Below are 20,881 nucleotides of genomic sequence, written 5' to 3'. Positions count from 1 at the left end.
ACACGTTGTATAGCCTTCTGACTAGCTTGCCTAGTCCTAATTTTATGATAAAAGAATAATAAGTTGCAATATTTATTTTGAGCACAGTATATAATCTCGCCTCCGTATATTAAATATTTATTTTCTTTTCTGATGAATATAGTAATATCTCGGTCACTGAATGCTCTGGACTCTGGTGTGCGAAGCACCATGCCATTTCTAAAGAACAATACAGCTTTAAAAGAATAATAAATTCTGATGAGATGAGGGACATTCATTGTTTGGCGAAAGCCAGATAAAAAAAGAGCAGAAACAAATATCCTTATATGTGTAGCTCTTTGATAATTTCTTGAACGGTGTAGAAGATTTCTGGTGTTTTTGTCTCGAGATTAAAGATACCTATACAGAAACCACATGAAGCTAAGGCATACTGTCCGAACTATGTTCATCTAAGCCGAACGGAACTAGGCTTACCAGGGTAGTCAGAAACTAGTAAGGAAAGTGCAGTACTACGACCTACAAAGTTTGTAAATCCGTAGTAACACGTACACTTTTCATATCTTATTACCATCTCGGTGCACAAATCCAATTTAAAGACATTCGGTCATCTTCATAGTGCCTAAAACTCGGTTCTACGTGATGAGTTTCAATTGGATCATCATCCTCTCGAGACAGTTTCGTGGTTGGAATATGTGGCTTGTGTGAGTCTTGGATGATGAAGAGTGGCGGGAGAGGAAAATGTGCATGGAAGATGTTGGATGCAACATGCAACAAGGGATTGATTATATATTATTGTTATTGGCCGGGATTTATGATCACCAACTGTAACGAACACCGTACCCTTCAACAAAGAGCTCCATCTGTAATGAAAACTTTATCCTATAACAAAGAGTTCCTGGAAAGTTAAGGACTTAAGATTGCAAATTTTTTCATTTACAATACGATCTGCCATGAAAGTGTTGTTGGCGACATTTACTATCAACTGATCAAACAATATACTGTAATAGCTCCACGCCTTCACCAAATCTTACATAGTCATCTATGGAAGTATTGTATATGCTATCACTCCAAGAATTGCTTCCATAGCTTTGGACGATTCCGCGAACGTAACATCTTCTAAAACAACTTGTTCTCTGAAACTAATATACCATGTAGCTACTCTCTGTAGGTTGTAAACCTGAACATATTTAAGGGCAAATCAATTTCAAATTTCCTTTTGTTTTTTTATGCAAGGATTCCGTTGCGCTCTTTTCTTTATACAAAAGGTTACATACATGATAATATGATACATAACGTGCCTCGTAACATTCCGATATAATTTTGTATTCTCATGTAACTACAAAATCCATAAGACATAAATCTAACTCAAATGAGATTATTCTTTTTGGATAATCATACATCAACATTTATTTTGTGCTTTGTTAGTCTGTCACGTATCACATACATGTTTTATTTATAGGTGTTTAAGTAAGATTTGTCAAAACACACCTGTTTGGTCGGATGAGATTGTGAAAAAGATGGTTGTTGGAGAGAGTTGAGATTGGATTTCAGTGTGAAGTTGCCTACGTACCCAAAAATGTATTATTTGGGATCAAGTCTGGATGCGTAGTTTATAAGTAGGATTGGTGATCAGTTACTTCCCTCGGTTCCAATATTCCAATCTGAAATGGACTTCAAGAAATGCCACAATGGAGGTTATTCTTGAATGTGGACTGGAAATTGTTTAACTTGCATAATTGATATAGATTTTACAAGTTGATAGGTATGTAGGTCATAAATTTGGGCAGTATGGACTTTACTGTAGGTAGGCTATAAATTGGGTTATGAGCATAGGTTTTATTGTAGTAGGCATTTATTGTGTTGTATTTGTAGGGGCCAGAAACTAGAAACATCGCCTCCTCTTTGTTATATGGACAAAGCCTGTGTGGCAAAGAAAGTGGATATATAAAAATGTATTATTTGGTAAAATTTGCAAAGCATGGGAATAGTGTTGCAGTGAGTGGGTCATTGAAAAAGAGTTTAAGCTAATGATTGGTAAAGAAGAGAGGATGATATCAACAGATAGTTAAGTGGCAAGTATGGTAATGAGACCATCTTGTTATCGAAGACACAACAAAGGGACCGAGCATGTATCCGTCCACTCTCTAGTCTTTGCCAATGCTTCTTGTTACTTTGCAGGGTCGTCGAGCAATATCATTTATTGTTTTGCGAAATGTTTATGCTTCTTAAACACAAGTCAAGAGAATTGAGAGACAAAATCATGACCAGCAATTTGTCAGATTCAATTCTCTAAAATATTTTTATTCTATAAACAATAATTCAAATCAACTCTTCTCTTACATGTAAACAGGTAAACCAACTGAAAAATAAATTGTTTCCCTGTATCAAAGAAAGGAAAGAGGTGAACAAGGTAAATGAAGCATCCAAATAGAGCTACTTGCCCTTGTTATTCAGAATGTAATAGGACCTAAAGCCGTCCTCAACACCTCAGTTCAAAATTTTCTGAGTAGTCTCAGCCATAGTACAAAATATCAGGATATGAGTATTTATCGATATTCAATTTCTGGATATGTATCGTAGATCTCTCTCTTTTTGGGGATATTTGATATTGTTTCACATGCAAATATCGTGGATATATCCAAAATATTGACAAATATCGTGGATATTGTGGATATTTGTTGATATATCATGATACATTATTAATATTTATTTGAAATATAATGGTAAATATTAAATAAAATTGTTATATACACAAAATATCTCCAAATATCCCCAAATATCACAAATATCGGCGATATCGCAAATATCGTCGAAATATCATTGATATTTGTAGTCGTATTTACTATCTATATACTAAAACAGAGACCTTTAAAGGAGGATTTTCTCTCTCCTATGTGTCACCTCTAATATGAGAGTTAGATTTTTCTCTATCCTATGTGGCACTATAATATGAAAGATAGTATTTTCTAATAGCCTACAATCCTACCTACATTGAACCTCTTTGGAGAGTTTGAGTGTATTTCTAATTCTTATATTTGGAGCTCTTTGGAGAGTTTGAGTGTATTTCTAATTCTTATATTTGAAGAGTTTGAATGTATTGTCAATTCTTATATATTTGATAAAATTAAAAAAAAAAAAAAAAAAAAAAAAAAGGTGATTTGTAGAATGTAATTTCATATTACTTAATCAAACACTTTTATTGTTCTAATTTTTATATATTTGATCAAATAAAAAATTGCTAAAAAATAAGTGATTTGTAGAAACTAATTCCATATTACAAATCATACAATTTTAGTGTCTATGAGACTATGATAAAACACCGACTTATTTTTCAATATATCTTTAACGCGAACAATTATACTAAAAATAACATCACAAAATATATAATATAAAATGAAAAAAAAAATAATAACGACAAAAAGCAATAATGACAAATATTTTAAAATATGTATAATATTGAATGAAACTAACGAAAAAAAAATTTAATGGGGAACCAAAAACTGGATGCAAATGTATCGAACTAACCTCAAATAATATTTAACGGAAAATCGAAACCGGATGCAAATACAAGCATTAAACTAATCTTAAAAATTAATTAATAGAAAATCGGAATATGGATACAACTACATTAAACTAACATCAAAGAATAATTAACAGAAAATCAAAACTTGGATGCAAATACATCAAACTAACATTAAAAAATAATTGTCATAAAATCGGAAACTGGATGCAAATACATTGAGCTAACCATCAAAGATTAAATTAACAGAAATCGGAAATTGAATACAACTGCATTGAACTAACCTCAAAGAAAAATTAATTATAAATTAGAAACATAATGCAAATGCGTGGAACTAATCTTAAAAAAATAATTAACGGAAATCGGAAACTATATGCAAATACAACTTTATCAAATAATAAACGAAAATCGAAACCGGATGCAAATACATTAAATTAATCTCACAGAATAATTAACGAGAAATCAAAAACTGGATGCAAATGCATCGAACTGACCTTGAAGAACAATTAACAGGAAATTGGAAATTGGATGCAAATGTATTAAACTAACAAAAAAAAATAATTAACGATAAATCAAAAACTGGATGCAACGGCATTGAATTGATCTCAAAAAATAAATAACGAGAATTGGAAATTGGATGCAACTGCATTAAACTAACCTCAAAATATAAATAACGGAAAATCATAAACTGGATGCAAATGCATTGAACTAACCTCAAAACATAGTTGGGTTATATGTTGTGGGAATGTCTCGATAAATATAGTTTTGTATTTAAAATGGTGTTTATCTTATCTCTTTTCATATTCAAGTAGCTTCAATATATATGAACTTCGCTTTATTAGGCAATCTCACAAAACATCAATCAAACTTCTATTATTAAACAACAAAATGAAGTTGAAGGATTTTATCAAATGCAAGTTTTTTTTTTAATGGAGAGTGAGGTTTTCACGTTATAAGAAATTTGGTTTAATGATAAATATAATATTAATATATAATAGTTCTCAGCATATTTGCAAATATTTTTCGAATAATTAATATAACAACAACACCGTTCAGAGATAATCTTTGAAGATCGATTCCATATAGTGAGTCATGCATAATTTAAAGAATAATTAACTGGAAATCGAAAACTGAATAATCTTCGATGATCCCACATAGTAAATTAAGCATAATTTACTTTTTATGTCATGTTTGCAATGACACTACATATGGATCGATGAGAACTTGGTATTACACACCACATTAGATAATTATAAGGAAATCGAAAACTGGATTCAAATACATAACTGAGCTCAAAGAGTAATTAACGGGAAATTAGAAACTTTATACAAATTGCATTAAACTAACGACAGAGAATAATTAATGGGAAATTAGAAATTGGATGCAAATCTTTGAAAAATATTTAACGAAAAAATCGAAATAGTATGCAAATACATCAAACAAATCTCAAATAATAATTAATGGGAAACCAAAAACTTGATGCAAATGCATTGAACTTAACTCAAAAAATAATAAACAAAAAATAAAAAACTAAATGCAACTGCATTGAACTAACCTCATAGAATAATTGGTGGGAAATTGGAAACTAAATGCAAATGCATTGAAATAACCTCAAAGAATAGTTAACGGGAAATCAGAAACCGGATATAATTGTATCGAACTAACCTCAAAGCATAAATAATCATAAACTAGATGCAGATGCATTGAACTAACCTTAAAGAGTTATTAACGGGAAATTGAAAACTGGATCCAAATGCAATGAAGTAATCTCAAAGACTAATTAACGAAACATTGAAAAATGGATGAAACCGCACTGAACTAACCTTAATGAATAATTAACGGGAAATTATAAATTTGATGTAACTGCATTGAACTAACCTCAAAAAATAATTAATGGGAAATCGAAAACTTGATGCAAATGCATTGAACTAATCTCAAAAAACAATTAACATAAAATCGGAAATCGGATGCAACTGCATTGAACTAACCTCAAAGAATAATTAACGGAAAACCAAAAACTGGATGCAATTGCATTAAACTAAAATCAAAGATTAACTAATGGAAAATAAAAAATTGGATGCAAATGCATTGAAATAACCTCAAAAAATAGTTAACTAGAAATCGAAGTCGGATGTAATCAGATCGCGACCTCAAAAGCATAAATGTCCACTTTTTAGCCTTCTCACATGAATAATTACGACGAGTAATTAGGAACCCAAAATGAAAGTGAATTTATAAAAACAGAGACTCTTACATATATGTAAATTGTATAGAAATTGTAAACTATCGAATTAACCTAGAAAAAAATAATTAATAGGAAATCAAACCGGATACGATATATTAAACTAACCTCAAAGAGTAATTAACGGAGATTGGAACATGGATGCAAATACAATGAACTAATCTCAAAGACTAATTAACTAAACATCGAAAATTGGATGCAACTGTCTTGAATTAACCTTAATGAATAACTAACTGAAATCATAAAGTGAATACAATTGCACCGAAACTAACCTCAAATAATAATTAATGAAAATTGGAAACTTGATGCAACCGCATTGAACTAGCCTTAAAGAATAATTAATGAAAAATTAGAAACCGGATGCAACGTGCTACATTAAACTAATCTCAAAGAATATATAATTAATGGAAAATCAAAAACTTGATGCAAATGCATTGAACTAATAACCCTAAAACATATTTATATTATATGTAGAGAGAATAAATGTCTCTACAAATATAGTTTTGCATTTTAAATAGTATTTATTATAATTTTTTTTTATTGTGATTGGGAATGTCTTGCTATTCAAGCAAACTTCAATATTATTTTGGCCACATTGGACATTCTCACAAAACTTTAATCAAACTTATATTATTAAACCTAACAATAAAAAGAAGTCGATGAGTTTTATCAAGGTTTGGTGCTTCCTTTTTATAGAGAATGGTGCAAGAAATTTAAATGAGTAATTAATATAATTTTTATTTTTTCATAGTTATGCATAGTTGCTAATATTTTTTAGAATAATTTAATATAATGACACCCGTTCATAGGACACGTTCATGTGATAAATCTTTTCAAATGAGAGTAGTGTATTTTTTGATGATATGAAAATAATCAATCTGTTTTAGTGATTTGTACACATTAGTACATAAGCTGAATGGTGATGATTTACAGCTAAATCACCATAAATCTAATAAAACTATTATACAAGCTAGATTAAGTTTAAGATAATTCTATTTGAAAATTATGGATTAATATTCTAAACCATAAAGTGAAAAGGTTATCTCAATTTAATTCCTTAGTTTCCAACTACTTATACACCATAATCGCTGCTCATTAACATATTTCGGTTTATTTTCAATAAAAATATATTCTGATTCGAAAATTTGCCGCTAAATCACTATAAATCTAAGAAAACTATTATACAAGCTAGACCGAGTTTAAGATAATTCTATTTAAAAATTACGGATTAATATCCTAAACCACAAAGTGAATATGCTATCTCAATTTGATCCCTTAGTTTCCAAGTACTTATGCACCATAATCGCTACTCATTAACGTATTTTGATTTATTTTTAATAAAAATATATTCTGATTCGAAAATTTGTGTGAGACATTTTGTAAAGCTTTTTCAGCACACAAAATATTTAATAGATCCCGGGCGTATGCCCGGGTCCAAAATCTAGTATATCTCTAAACATAATATTTATATATCTTTCTCTGAAATCTGGATAGATATCCCCAAATATCGCGATATATCGGGATATTTTGTACTATGGTCTCAGCAGCTGTGAGTTTATCTTCTACCAACTGCTTGTACTGTTCAAATTTCATTTCAAGGCTATGCCTTTGAGGCTTCCTGTTACAAAAACAAGTCAAAACTATCAATTATTGCTGAATTTAGCAAGTAAGTGGAAACATCTCCAAAATTCAGAAAACAACTACAGTGATTGTATCTAGTTTTACGAACAATATCCAAAAAAACATGTAAAAACAAAAATGAAATAATGGGTACACATCTCTTAATCATCAAAGTAAAATAGGGAAACACTTGGGAGATAATTCATCAACTTCGTTTCATAATTTCTGCTATCCTTTTCTTGGCTAAGTAATTAAGAGATTGTTTTGGATTTCACGTCGGAAATTTTCATCAATACACTATGGTTGTGTTTGGTTTGCAGAATTCTGTTTCAAGTAGTGGAAATCAAAAACCCTGAAATTGAATTCAAAGAATTTATCTAACAAAAATCTGTTTTCCGGTTGTTTGGTTGTTATTTGAAAAGTGGGGAAAGTCTATTTTAATTAAGTTATACTTAGACCATTGGATGAAGGCCTGCAAAACACCGGATCAAACCTTTGACAAAAACCCCAATCTCGTAAAAGTATCTCTCTCCTCAAAGTTGAAAACAACTTCCTCTTTTCGCGAAAAAGGATATTGAATTCCGTCGTCTTGACCTCTTTGAAGAATTCATTTTCCATTTTTCTATTTTCCGGAGTTAGCCAAACAGCAAGAGGATTGTACTTTCCATGAAAATGTTTTATTTTCACTCATTTTCCACGAACCAGATGTAGCCTATATGATGTAGAACATTAGTTGTTGTTGTCATGGGCACACCATGGGTCCTTAGTTGAGTCCAAACCCATGGTTTGAGTCTATTAGTTAGTTGTGACACATGTCGTGTTCCTATTGGTTTATCCTTTCTAAGATTAGTATAAATAAGGACTTATAGTTAGGGTTTCAGGGAGTTGTTTTAGTTGTGTTTATGTGTGTTATGAATTATTGAGTGATTTTTAGGGTTTTACAAAATATAGATTTTGATTAAGTATTGCTTTCACCATTTCAATTTACATTATTTGGTATCGGAGCGTGTTGATTTTTGAGGAGATTGGTGCAAAAACACTGTTCACGGTGCTGTTCACCCGGTTTCTGTTCATTGTGAATCCAATTTTATTATTGTAAATCAAGATATGTCTACAACGTTAGAGATGAAGAATTCATGGAGAAATCATGGATTCATATTAACCCCTAGAGTTCGGGTTGCTCGATTAGAAGAGTTGAAAGAAACGTTAATGCAAAACAGGTTTGATCGATTAGAAGAAGCGACTAGTCGAACCGAACGTTAATGCAAAACGTTAATGGTGGATAGGGTTGTTTATAAAAACCGAAGAACCGAAAAATCGAACCGAACCGCACCAAACCGGCCACTTTTTTCGGTTTTCAAATGTCTCGGTCCGGTTCTCAGTTCATAAAAGCAAAATCGAATCCAATCGGTTCGGCTCACGATTTGACCCTTCGGTTAACCAAGATAAACCGAACCGGACCGTTTATAAATATTTAAATGTACTAAATTTGCTGGGCACAGAAACAATTATTACCAAACGTCCAACACTTCTGTGATGAGACATAGGGGCTCCGACCACGTATAAGCACAAGGTAGCAAACAAGCCAACTTATAAAGACTTTGGTCTAATGATTTTTCATTTTCCTTGATGTGGGACTAAATTCTTGACTTTGCAATGAAAGATGAGTAACCCATTTTCTTTCGTGCAACCAATTCTTCCAGCAAGTCATCAGTTTTAAGTTTCTAACTCCTATACCCATAAACTTTACTACTTATCACCAAATTCAAAAGAACCCCATTATTTAACAAAACAAATTTAACACAATCGTTGCAATCAATCCAAAAAAAACCCATAAGTTTTACTAGTTATCATAACAATTTTGAGAGATACACATACATATGCACATTGAAACAACTAATAAGGATCCTTAACATGGATTTCTTTCTCCACATAGATCCCTACCTCTTGATTTTGATCGAATTAATTGAGAAGTAGTGTTTCCTTGATGTAGAAACAACTTAAAATGTTTCAATTGCAAACATAAAAATCATACATATTCACTTTTTTCAAAGTGATATCATAGAAAGTCTATTTTTATTCAGTATGTTTAGTCCCATATCATCTATGAGCAAGCCAAATTTCTTACAACAAAGTTATAGATAGTTTGAGCCAAAAGATTCCCTAGTAGTAAGCATGAGCCTGGGCGGCAGGGCCCGATCCAAAGTTGTTGGAATGGGCCTCTATTAAATGAGCCTGTGGTGAAGTGAAAATTGTTATTAGTTGGGCTTTAAGTCAATAAATTCGGTTTTAAATCGAACCGAACCAATTTTACAGTTCGGTTACAATTTGGTTTTCTTTTGATGCGGTTTGGTTACGGTTTGGGAAGTTAGGAACCGACCCTTATGATTCGGTCCATATATTTGGACTAAATTGACCCGAACCGAACCGTGGACAACCTTAATGGTGGAGCTTTTGCAGCCCAAACTCCCCATTGTTGGTGGAGCTTCTGTAGCCCAACGTAAAGCACCAGTTGTTGTCGATGACAACAAAGAGAAGGAAGGAATTTATGAAGTCGTCGTGTTGTGTCTAGCCCGTGATCATAAACGCATACTGCAGATTCATCACCTTCCTCTGCAACAAGTTCCTGCAGCCAGCAGTAACCATGCAACGCAGAGTGATTACAAATGCCATCAGCAATAGTGCTCACCACTATGGGCTTGTGACAAACAAGTCAAAGGAAGTCCACCCACAAATTATTTTGGGACGACTTTTAGTGAACATCAATTAGTTGTTGGAACGCCAATGAGACATTCTGGATTTGGGCCTCCTATATTGCATACGTCAGTACTCTTCGACATTGGTTATGTGGATCTTTTTCTGCCCGACTTTGAGACATTTTCTCTAAGGCAAAGTAGTGAAATACAACGCATATTTGTGGTATTGTGGTGCCACGTTATTCGTTTGAGCCGATATTTGGGCAAAATTCGAGGTCGAATTCCTCAGAACCTCGGGAGGGTGACATATACAAGTTTGAAGTTTGAAGAACTTTTGCATATTAGTGGGTTTTCATATCAACAAGCTTGTGGACAAACTTCTTCAACATGGGGAGAGTGATGTAGAACATTAGTTATTGTTGTCAGTGTCATGGGCATGCGCCCTTAGTTGAGTCCAAGCCCATGGTTTGAGTCCATTAGTTAGTTGTGACACATGTCGTGTTCCTATTGGTTTATGCTTTCTAGAATTAGTATAAATAAGGGTTTATAGTTAGGATTTCGGGGAGTTGTTTTAATTGTGTTTATGTGTGTTATGAATTATTGAGTGATTATCAATAAAGTTGAGACTTTTAGGGTTTTACAAAGTGTAGATTTTGATTAAGTATTGTTTTCGCCACTTCAATCTATATTACTATATCTCGTTTTCCTCCTTTTTTTTTATTCTTTTTTTGTGGATAAAGAATAATCTGATATCTCTGATATCACAAGTCTGTGGTCAGCTGAATAAATCTTGTTCCTTCATTATTTATCACAAAGCCAAAGCTTTTTAATGCCCCTACATTGACCACCACACCATGAGTGTTGTTCGGTCTTCCTATCACTCTTTGTACTCTTGGAGGATTAAAGGATATCCCAAAAAGAAAGTGACTAGACACGTACAGTTAAGACCATTAACTGCACCACTGAGGAGTGAGGACTACTTCAGTTCTAATCAAAGACGTAGAAAGGGAAATTGATGCATGAGCATGGATTAATTAATTAGTAGTTTCTATTTTCATTGGTTTCGTAATTCAATTGGGAATAATATTTAGGATTGTTTCATATTTAAGATCCAATTAAATTTAGTAGTTGGTTTCTTATATAAAGACATCTAGGCCTTCTTCATTGTTAGATGGTTGTTATTGAACATTAATTATTTGAAAATTGTTTTTCTTGTTGAAGGTTTAAACCCTAGCTTTAGGTGTTTCTTTCATTAATCATACTCAATGTTCATCCATTGTTTAACCTTCTGTCAACAAAATACATCAAATTTGGTATCGAAGCCAATCAAGTTTAAAAAACATTGTTCATCGTGGTACTGTTCACTGCGAAATTTTTTTATCCAATTTTCTTGATAAATTATTATAGAGTATTGTAGGAGAAGTAGAAGAGAGTAACCGCCACCCTCATCGAAGTTTTCATGGATTGATGTATTATGCAAATCACAATTATGAGAAAGCTTATGATTTGAATCACAGCCGCCGCGAGAGTTTACTCCTTCGAGAAAGTATGAACCTCCTTCACCTCCTCCATCACTAGTTGTTAGTTTGAGAAGAAAATTCAAGTAAGAAAAAATATGTGAATTTTCCTCCCACAAATCGATGTATTATACCGATTCCAACCATACAAGGGATGGTGTTTCCCCTCTTAAAAATTGTCACTGCCATCACCATAATAATCCACCTTTGTTGGTCAAGCGAACTCCCCAACCTTCTTTTCCTGATCAACTTGGTAGATCAAAACAGAAAAAGTAGAAATCGTGAACCTGCATGGGAAATTCCTCCGCCAGATAATTATGAATATGAGCAAAGGCGACAACACCTTTTGTTTCGCCAAACCATAATCAGTGATGGTTGTCAACAACAATATCAACAGGTTCATGCCAATGATCAAGGCCTATTGCACGAGATTAATGCTGGAGTTTGTAGAAAGAGAGACAGTAAAAGTTAGGTCTCAAAGTGATACCCATTCTCTATATATAATAACAGTTGAGCCCAAATATATAACTAAACAGAAATATATAACTAATATTACAATAGAGTTCAAAGCAATAAACTGATCTTAACTACTCAAAGAAGCTCCTGCTAACACAAAGCAGCAAGGTTCACCTTTTCCACCCAACCATAAGAACAAAGCTTTGGCTGAAGTGATACACTCGACGACAACTATAGAATTTCACACTAACGAAAATGAGTATGAATTTCCTTTGATCAGATTGGGTGCAAACTGTAAGGATGGTGCTTTACAAAGTGGAACATCTACTGGTTCCTTAAATTTGCAGTTGAATGTTCAAGTTCCTGCAGCAACTCGTAATGAGCCTGAGGAACCCGAAAAGAAATGCAATTCTTCAATAATTAAGGTAACAATTTCTGACCTCTCTTCAATTTTCGATAATTGAACTTTTGAGAAGACAAGTCTCAATCAGATTTGGATTACGCATCGGCTTCGGCATATCAAATGTCATGTATGAGACAACATGAAGGGAAACGTGTTCTCTTATGTTATGGAAGTTATTTAAAAGAAGAGGGAGACTAAAGGGAGAATCTAGTTTGATGGGATTATGTGAGCCTAAGCATAAGGTTGATAAGAATATAGTTACCTAGCAAAAAAAAAAAAAAAAAAAAAAAAAGATAAGAATATAGTTGCTGAACGACAACATCAAACACAAGAAAACCTTGAAGCCAAAAAAATTCAGATGGACAATGTGCAATCATCCACTACTGATGCAACTAATACTTTCAAGATTACCTTGGCTACTACTGATATTGCTAAGTCGGAAGATTATTAGCTCATTATCACCTCTCGAGATGGTTTTGAACTTCTCTCTCGTGCCCATCTTTCTAGTTTGGGATTGTCAAGTTGAGCAAATTTTACTAGTGACTCAAATTTCAGTTCTTCTAATGATGCCAATGCATTCATGCGACGTGAAAGTATTTCAGATGATATGCAGCAAGCGAAAAGTGAGTATGTAGATCCCTTCCTTTCCAATTTCGAAGAGGATTTCGGTCGCCACAACATAAAAATTGAAGTGCATATTACGCGACTTGCAGCCACCAAATTATTTTTTGAACCAAGTGTTGGTGACATTGTGGTGCATTTTGATTTTTGCAATTTGGTATAAAGCCAAAATTAGAGGTTGAATTTTCTACAACGGGGAGGGTGGCGTATATTCCTAATATGACTATGAAGAGCTTTTGTGTGTTGATGGATTTTCACGACTCTAACTCTTTCAAGCCGGGAAGTATGATGCATGAACATGGATTAATTAATTAGTTATAATTAATTAGTAGTTTCTATTTTCATTGGTTTTCTAATTCAATTAGGAATAGGATTTAGGATTGTTTCATATTTGGGATCCAATTAGATTTAGTAATTGTTTTCTTATTTTCTATTTGGAATCCAATTAAATTTAGTAGTTGTTTTCTTATATAAAGACATTTAGGTTTTCATTGTTATTGAATATTAGTTCTTTGATAATTGTTTTTCTTGTTGAAGATTTAAATCTTAGTTTTAAGTGTTTTTTTCATTAATCATAATTGATATTCATCCATTATTGAAGACTCTAGCGGATGGAGTCGAATGATAAAATGCAAAAACTCTAGCAGATGGAGTCGAATGATAAAAATATTATTCATCTCACCAACCCCATATCAATGACACAATCTGAACGAGGGTGAACAAAAGCTAACACCTAGTATGATCCATCCATGATAGGGACAATCAATGACACAATACGATTAAAAGGGAACGAAAAATAACACATGCTACGATCCAGATATGACAGGGATGAGTACCTACTGGCCCCACTCGCAAGATGAAAGTCAAATACTTGTTGGGCCCATACTTGTTACTGACTGAACCAAACTTTACTCTTCTGATAGATAGAAGATCAATAGTTACGACAAGTTCACTCAAGCTTTTAAATATAATCGAAAATCAAGAGTTAGACTCACCAGTGGAGTCCAGTAAGTTGAATATCACTGGACAATTTCCAATGATTCTGACCATGGTGACTGCAGCCCACACGTTTTGGAATGTTTCTCTTGAGACTCTCATGACGCAAAGCTTAGTTATGGGATTCACGTACGTAACTACACACAAGATACAAGTTGTAGAACAATGAAGTAATAGTAGAAGCAGTTTGTAATATAGGTTTACCTGAGAATGACCCCATCGTTGTGGCTAAACCACACTCCCCAAAGTTTAAAAGGATGCTGTCTTTAACCGCTTTCGTAACATTATAAGTGGTGACTGTTACAACCTCCCTACCGCGAATCTCGCGGATCTCTCTTTTTACTCAAATTCACTCTAGATTTTGGATCGGCTGCACCAATTCGGTTGCCTATGTACCCATCTCGGGATCAAGCCGCCGTAGTTCTCCTCTCTCTCCTCACCTTCTATGGCCCCTTTTCTCCTCCCTTTTTCTCTCTCTCTCCCCCCTCCTTTTTCCCTCCTTCTCTTAGGGTTACTCATGGGACAATAGTTTGGTCCTGGGCCCATATTTTGGGCCCTATACACACTATGGTCTGGGCCTTATCTCTTGGCCCAATACTTATGTGATACATCCCTGAATATGGCTACTACAATTGCCCCCTTCTCGGGTTCGGCGGCAATGACGACGGCGGACCCGAGAAGTCCTCAAACTTCCTTGTCTCTTTCTTTGAACTCTAGATATCCACCTTGTCCCGCGGATCAGACGTGAGTATTCTTCTCTCGTGACATTTCACATCCATGTACTCACATCGGACCGTATGCCTGTGAAGTGTCTCACTCTATCGGTTCTCATTCATATAACTCATTAGCGTATCCACAAAGGCTCTCATCCCCTTCGCTCTCACTCTTCAAACTCATCCTCATGCCAGCGAAGTGTCTCAACCCAGCTATTCACTCTCATCTACAAAATTCACTACCGTACCCGCAGAGTGTCTTGTCTCGGCCATAAGCTCCCCTCCACATAACTTACTACTATGTGCACGGAGTGTCTCATCCTTTCGCAGAACTCAACATTGTATCCGCCAAAGGGCTCATCTCCTTTGCCCTTACTCATGGACCTCAATATCCTGTCCGCAAAGTGTCTCGTCCCCTTCCAATTGCAGTTTGGAACTCTGGCTCGCGGAAGGTTCATCACCCCTACTGTCTCTATTCTGGAATGAAGCCTGATGAGGGGCAACTTCGGCTTGCCCCCATGTTTGACTTCGGATCTCATGTCCGCGATATCTCTTGTATCTTCGACTGCGGCTCGGCCCAGCTCAAGTCATACTCTTTTGACCTTTTGTCTCTTTGCCTTTCGTCTCCGCGTGAAGGCTCATCCCCCCCTCACTGGCTTGCTTCGGCTCTCGCTGTTGGGGCTCTTATTGCCCCATGTATCTCTAGCATCTCGATCTGCGAGGGCTCATCCCACTCCGCGGGCTTGACCGGGTTGTTACCGGTTGGGGATCTCTCATTGCCCCATGTATCTCTAGCACCTTTGATCAGGGAGGCTCATCCCACTCCGCTGGCTCGACCGGTTGTCGCCCGGTTGGGGCTCTCGTTGCCCCATGTATCTCTAACATCTCGATCTGCGGGCAGGGGCTCATCCCACTCCGGCTGGCTCGACCGGGTTGTCGCCGGTTGGGGCTCTCTCATCGCCTCTATGTATCTCTAGCACCTTTGATCCGCGGAGGGGCTCATCCCACTCCGCTGGGCTCGACCGGGTTGTTTGTAGGTTGGGGCTCTCTCATTGCCCCATGTATCTCTAACATCTCGATCCACGGGGCTCATCCCACTCGAGCTCGCCGACCGTTGTCGCTGGTTGGGGCTCTCTCATTGCCCCATGTATCTCTAACATCTCGATCCACGGAGGCTCATCCCACTCCGGGCTCGACCGGTTATCGCGGTTGGGGCTCTCTCATTGCCCCATGTATCTCTAACATCTCTCGATCCGGAGGCTCACTCCCACTCCACGGAACCGACCAGGGTTATCGCCGGTTGGGGCTCTCTCATTGCCCCATGTATCTCTAGCATCTCTCGATCCGGAGGGGCTCATCCCACTCCGCGGGCTCGACCGGGTTGTCGCCGGTTGGGGCTCTCTCTCGGGTCCGCGGAGGGCTCATCCCACCCCGCACTCATTTGGATAGCCCCACGACATATCCGCTGAAGGTCTTCTCGAACCCTCCGGCTCTCATTCGAATGCACATCCGGAACGGCCAACCTCGCCCCATGTTTGATTCAGATCACGAGGGTCCGCGGAGGGCTCATCCCCCACACTCGTTCGATAGCCCCATCGACATATCCGCGAAAGGGTCTTCTCGAACCCTCCGCTCTCGCCGAATGCTTATCCGGGAACAGCTCGGCTGCCCCATGTTTGATTCGGACACGAGTCCGCGGATGGCTCATCCCTCCTCGCTTTCATTCGGATAGCCCCCACGACATATCCGCCCAAAAGGGTCTTCTCGAACCCTCCGCTTTCCTTCGAAATGCACCACCAGAACAAACTCTCGGCTGCCCCATGTTTGATTCGGACACGAGGGTCCATGAAGGGCTCATCCCCCGCTCTCCGGCTTAGAGGCACTCGCCTCTATCTTTTCCCACATAAGATCAAACCCAACATCCTCTAGTAAATATATATGTGCGACAAATTCTCAAGGCATTAGAGATAATAGTGTACATGTATGTAACTCGGTCTGCAAAGATACCACGCCCTTAATGTGAAATGTAACTCACCACTACATAGAGATACCAGCAGACTCCGAGATTCCCCGTATAGCTAGTACAAGGATCGACCCCGGTCTTACTTAAGGTTCTATCATGCAATAAACCTTTAATGCATAACGTACACTCTTTGATGACAATATAGTATGTGCATATAAGGTAGTAAATGAGGTGAGATGGATACATCTCTCAATACCAACTCAATCTCAACTCTGTTGCACGGTTCCGCGGATCTTTCTCTTTCTCTCTAACCTCAACCTTTCATATTTGAGTTTTGCACAAATAACACGTAAGTTTTAACGAGGAACATTAATTCTGCTAAGTATTTGCATATAAATAAAATGGCGATCATGTGCTCCAAACAAAGTTGTACCCTCCGCTTTTATCCCGAGGTGTATAACCACGCTTTTCATTCATGGTACGCGACCTCCCAGGCGAATAGGTTCGCGGACTACCACGCAGGTCTGGGACAATCCCAATCTGTCCCCACATACATCTCGCTATGACGGGCCAAGGCTTGCTTGCCCCCATCAGACTATGGTTGACGGCCGAGTCACTACTCGTCCACAATTATGTACATAACGGTAAAAGAAACGAAGTTACTCGGCCATGTGTATGTCCCCTCCCACCATCCTTTTTCAGAATCATCTTACCATCCATATTCGCCGCCCAAGTCGTTGATCTCACCCCAATCTCCGTATATGTAACCATTTGAGGAACCACTCCACGGTTTATATAAAAAGTCTAGTAATCGAGCTACAAGAATGTGAGCTATGACTTCAATATAATGTAACATTGAATAACAACACAACTTTCTAGCATCTAACAAACCAAAATCATCAAGTTATTCCTCGCATTGAAACCAACGACACAATTTACCACCGCAATCTCATATTGCCACTAATCAATTTCAATCGCCACCAACAAATCTTTCCACAAACCCAATGTCTCCCACAAACAAATCCACCGCCACCAATTTAACCACACCTCCCTTAATCATCAAACCCACTACACCACCGATTTTCCAGCCCCATGTCATACAACCCTCTTCTCTTAGCTTTGAGACCAATAACAGCTTTTGACTTTGTAGCCTCATTCTTAATCACATGTGCCTCATCCAAAATAACTCTAAAGTCTAAACCACTCCATCTTCTTAATAGGACTTTCGATTCTGTTTCAAAGAACGAGTACTATATGTTGTCAAACCAAATCATACTTTTGAAGCTCTCTAACAATTTGTGTTCGCTCTCCTCCTCCGAATACAGGTACAACTTGAAGCTACCACGCCTAGTATGCTTTCGCTTAATTGTGTTATCCATGTAGACATTACGGATGGAGGGCATACAACTAACGTCCCTTTCGTTCTAACTCCTTCCTCCTCTTTATCTTCATTAGCACTAACTAACGTAAATATATCATCTATACTCTTGAAGTCTTTAGCCTTTTTCTTCTCTTCCGCAACCGCCGACACAGACAATTGAAACACAGGCTACTCAGCTGGAATAAGCAAAAGCCCACCTCCCTCAATAGCATTTTCAACAATAGAGAAAGCATCAATTCTACTAAAAATATGAACTTGACGAGGAAGTCTATACCTCTACTTAACACCAAGTGCTTGGAACAATACCTTTAAGAGTCGTAATTAAACCAGCATCCATTAAAGGAGCAAATACAAAGAAAGACAATCACGCTCAACATAACCCACTTGGGCACTCCTCATATTCAAAACTTTTATAGCATTTGAGTCATATGGATTAAGTGTCTCTATAACTAAACCAATCATTTCTCTTCCAGTTATCCTTCCACTGTAATGTTGTAAACCAACAATACGACCAACCACAAAACCCACCAAGAAAAACTCTAAAGAAGAAGTAGATGATTTCGAGTTGTTGGGGCCTTCTTTTTCTCCACTCTATTTTTGCCCAATTGTTTCGATCCCCACAGACGGTGCCATTTTGTTACACCTCCTCCCCTAATCTCATGGATCTCTCTTTTTACTCAAATTCACTCTAGATTTTGGATCGGCTGCACCAATTCGGTTGCCTATGTACCCATCTCGATCAAGCCAGAAGTTCTCCTCCTCTCCTCACCTTCTATGGCCCCTTTTCTCCTCCTCCCTTTTCTCTCTCTCCCCCCTCTTTTCCCTCCTTCTCTTAGGGTTACTCATGGGACAATAGTTTGGTCCTGGGCCCATATTTTGGGCCCTATACACACTATGGTCTGGGCCTTATCTCTTGGCCCAATACTTATGTGATACATCCCTGAATATGGCTACTACAGTGACGATAATTGGGTCCTCTTTGCATATGTCTTTGTTTGGATCCAAGAAGATCTCCATTACCATATACCTGTTTCTAAACTTCATAATAACAATCCTGCAAATATCCAACCATCTGTCAAATTAGATTTTTCAAGATGGTTCCAAACTCTAAAGATTACTACTTTTATCACACCCACTTATGAAGATAACTCTGATCAAAGGATGAGAAGAAGAACACAAACTCTAAATACTAATCGCTACTATTATGTGGCCCACCCCAATTTCTAATGCCTACTCAAACTCAAATGGCATTACCATCTCTACAAAGACATACCTCAAAATCACTGCAGTTTTGAGCCTTTGATTGAAGCCCGTCAATCTTGTCGAACAAACTTGTAAAAATCCTACTTGTAATTGTGTGAATTGTTCTACTTGTTCTATTATAATTGTGTGAATTGTTCACTGAGGCCGACCTCAATAAAGTGTGCCTCCCACATAATGATGTTCTGGTTGTCCATGTCAAAATCAGCGATTGGACAGTAAAACGCGTTCTGATCAACCCAGACAGCTCGTGCGATATTCTGTTCTACAAGACTATCAAGGAGATGAACATGCCCAAGTCGGTAATGATAAATCCCATAGCCCCCCTATATGGCTTCAACGGATCTCGCGCTGACCCAATTGGTGACATTATCTTTCCTGTCTCAGTTGGGTCACATGAGTACAACGTCAACATCAACACGCGCTTTAGCGTTCTGGATGTCAACTCGTCCTATAATGCTATTTTAGGATGCCGTTGGATCCACAAGATACAAGCAATGCCGTCAACGTAACACTCCATCAGGTTTTACGCTTCCTTGGCGCCAGAGGCATGATGGAGTTCAAAAGCAACCAGTTCGATACTCACAATTGCAACCAAATCCTCTCAGTTAACAAACCCATTGGGGCTTTACTCAAAAACAAGGGAGAGGTCGCCAAAACCAAACTGGCAGAAGACTTCATCTCTAAGGTCAAAACACTGACCAAGACCCCTCGAAGCGAACTGACAAATGAGAACACTGGGGGCTCGGTAAAAAAACGTCTCTCCAGAAGCCAAGACCCCAGAGGTCGCCCCACCTCTTCAGGTCAAGGAGGCACCTCAAGAGACCAAGACCCCAGAGGTCGCTCAGCCCACTTAGGCGGCTGCTCAGCCCAAATTGAAGGAAAATGTCAACCTAGGAACTGAGGATGACCTTAAGTTCGTTTATATAGGAGCTAACCTTGATCCTACTCTCAAGGCACAACTTATAAGCTTTTTCTCATTGAATAAAGATGTTTTTGTTTGGTTGTACATTGATATGTTCGAATTGATCCCAATATTGCATGTCATAAGTTAAATGTTAACCTAAATGCTAAACCAGTTCGCCAACAACCTTGAAAGTTGTCTCTTAGATTTCAAAAAACAATCAATGAAGAGGTCAAAAATCTCAAAAAAGTTGGCTTCAATAGGAAGGTCGCTGAATGGGTCGCTAATATAGTAGTAGTCCCAAAAAAGAATGACACTGCATAATTCGCCTTTGCGTGGACTTTACCAACCTAAATCAGGAAACTCCTAAGGATAATTTCCCCTTACCAAGAATCGACCGACTTGTAAACCAGACCTGTGCCCACAAATTCATGTCATTTATGGATGCGTACAATGGCTACAATCAAATCCCACTGGCAAAAGAAGACCAAAAGAAAACCTCATTCGTAATGCAAGGAATTTACTATTACAATGTCCTCCCATTCGGCCTCAAGAACGCTGGAGCAACCTACCAACGACTTGTCACCGATATGTTCCAAGACATGTTAGG

The 20,881-nt window shown here is 37.2% G+C and overlaps 1 protein-coding gene across 1 annotated transcript; it reads right to left on the bottom strand.

Annotated features, from left to right (window-relative positions):
• Positions 1-7,056: 7,056 nt before the first annotated feature.
• On the bottom strand, positions 7,057-19,478 carry LOC147510899 (putative ribonuclease P/MRP protein subunit POP5). The gene is made up of 5 exons (XM_086602738.1): positions 19,381-19,478; positions 19,071-19,161; positions 14,255-14,348; positions 14,050-14,187; positions 7,057-7,359 (listed from the first exon to the last, which is right to left on the bottom strand). Exons 2-5 carry the CDS (start codon positions 19,149-19,151, stop codon positions 7,331-7,333), a joined length of 342 nt encoding a protein of 113 aa, XP_086458864.1. The 5' UTR covers positions 19,152-19,161; positions 19,381-19,478; the 3' UTR covers positions 7,057-7,330.
• Positions 19,479-20,881: the final 1,403 nt, after the last annotated feature.

This window comes from Coptis chinensis, chromosome 3 (assembly GCF_015680905.1).
Source record: "Coptis chinensis isolate HL-2020 chromosome 3, ASM1568090v1, whole genome shotgun sequence".
Taxonomy (NCBI): domain Eukaryota; kingdom Viridiplantae; phylum Streptophyta; class Magnoliopsida; order Ranunculales; family Ranunculaceae; genus Coptis; species Coptis chinensis.
The sequence above is the reverse complement of the archived record's forward strand: the minus strand, read 5'-3'. Positions and strand labels throughout refer to the sequence as shown.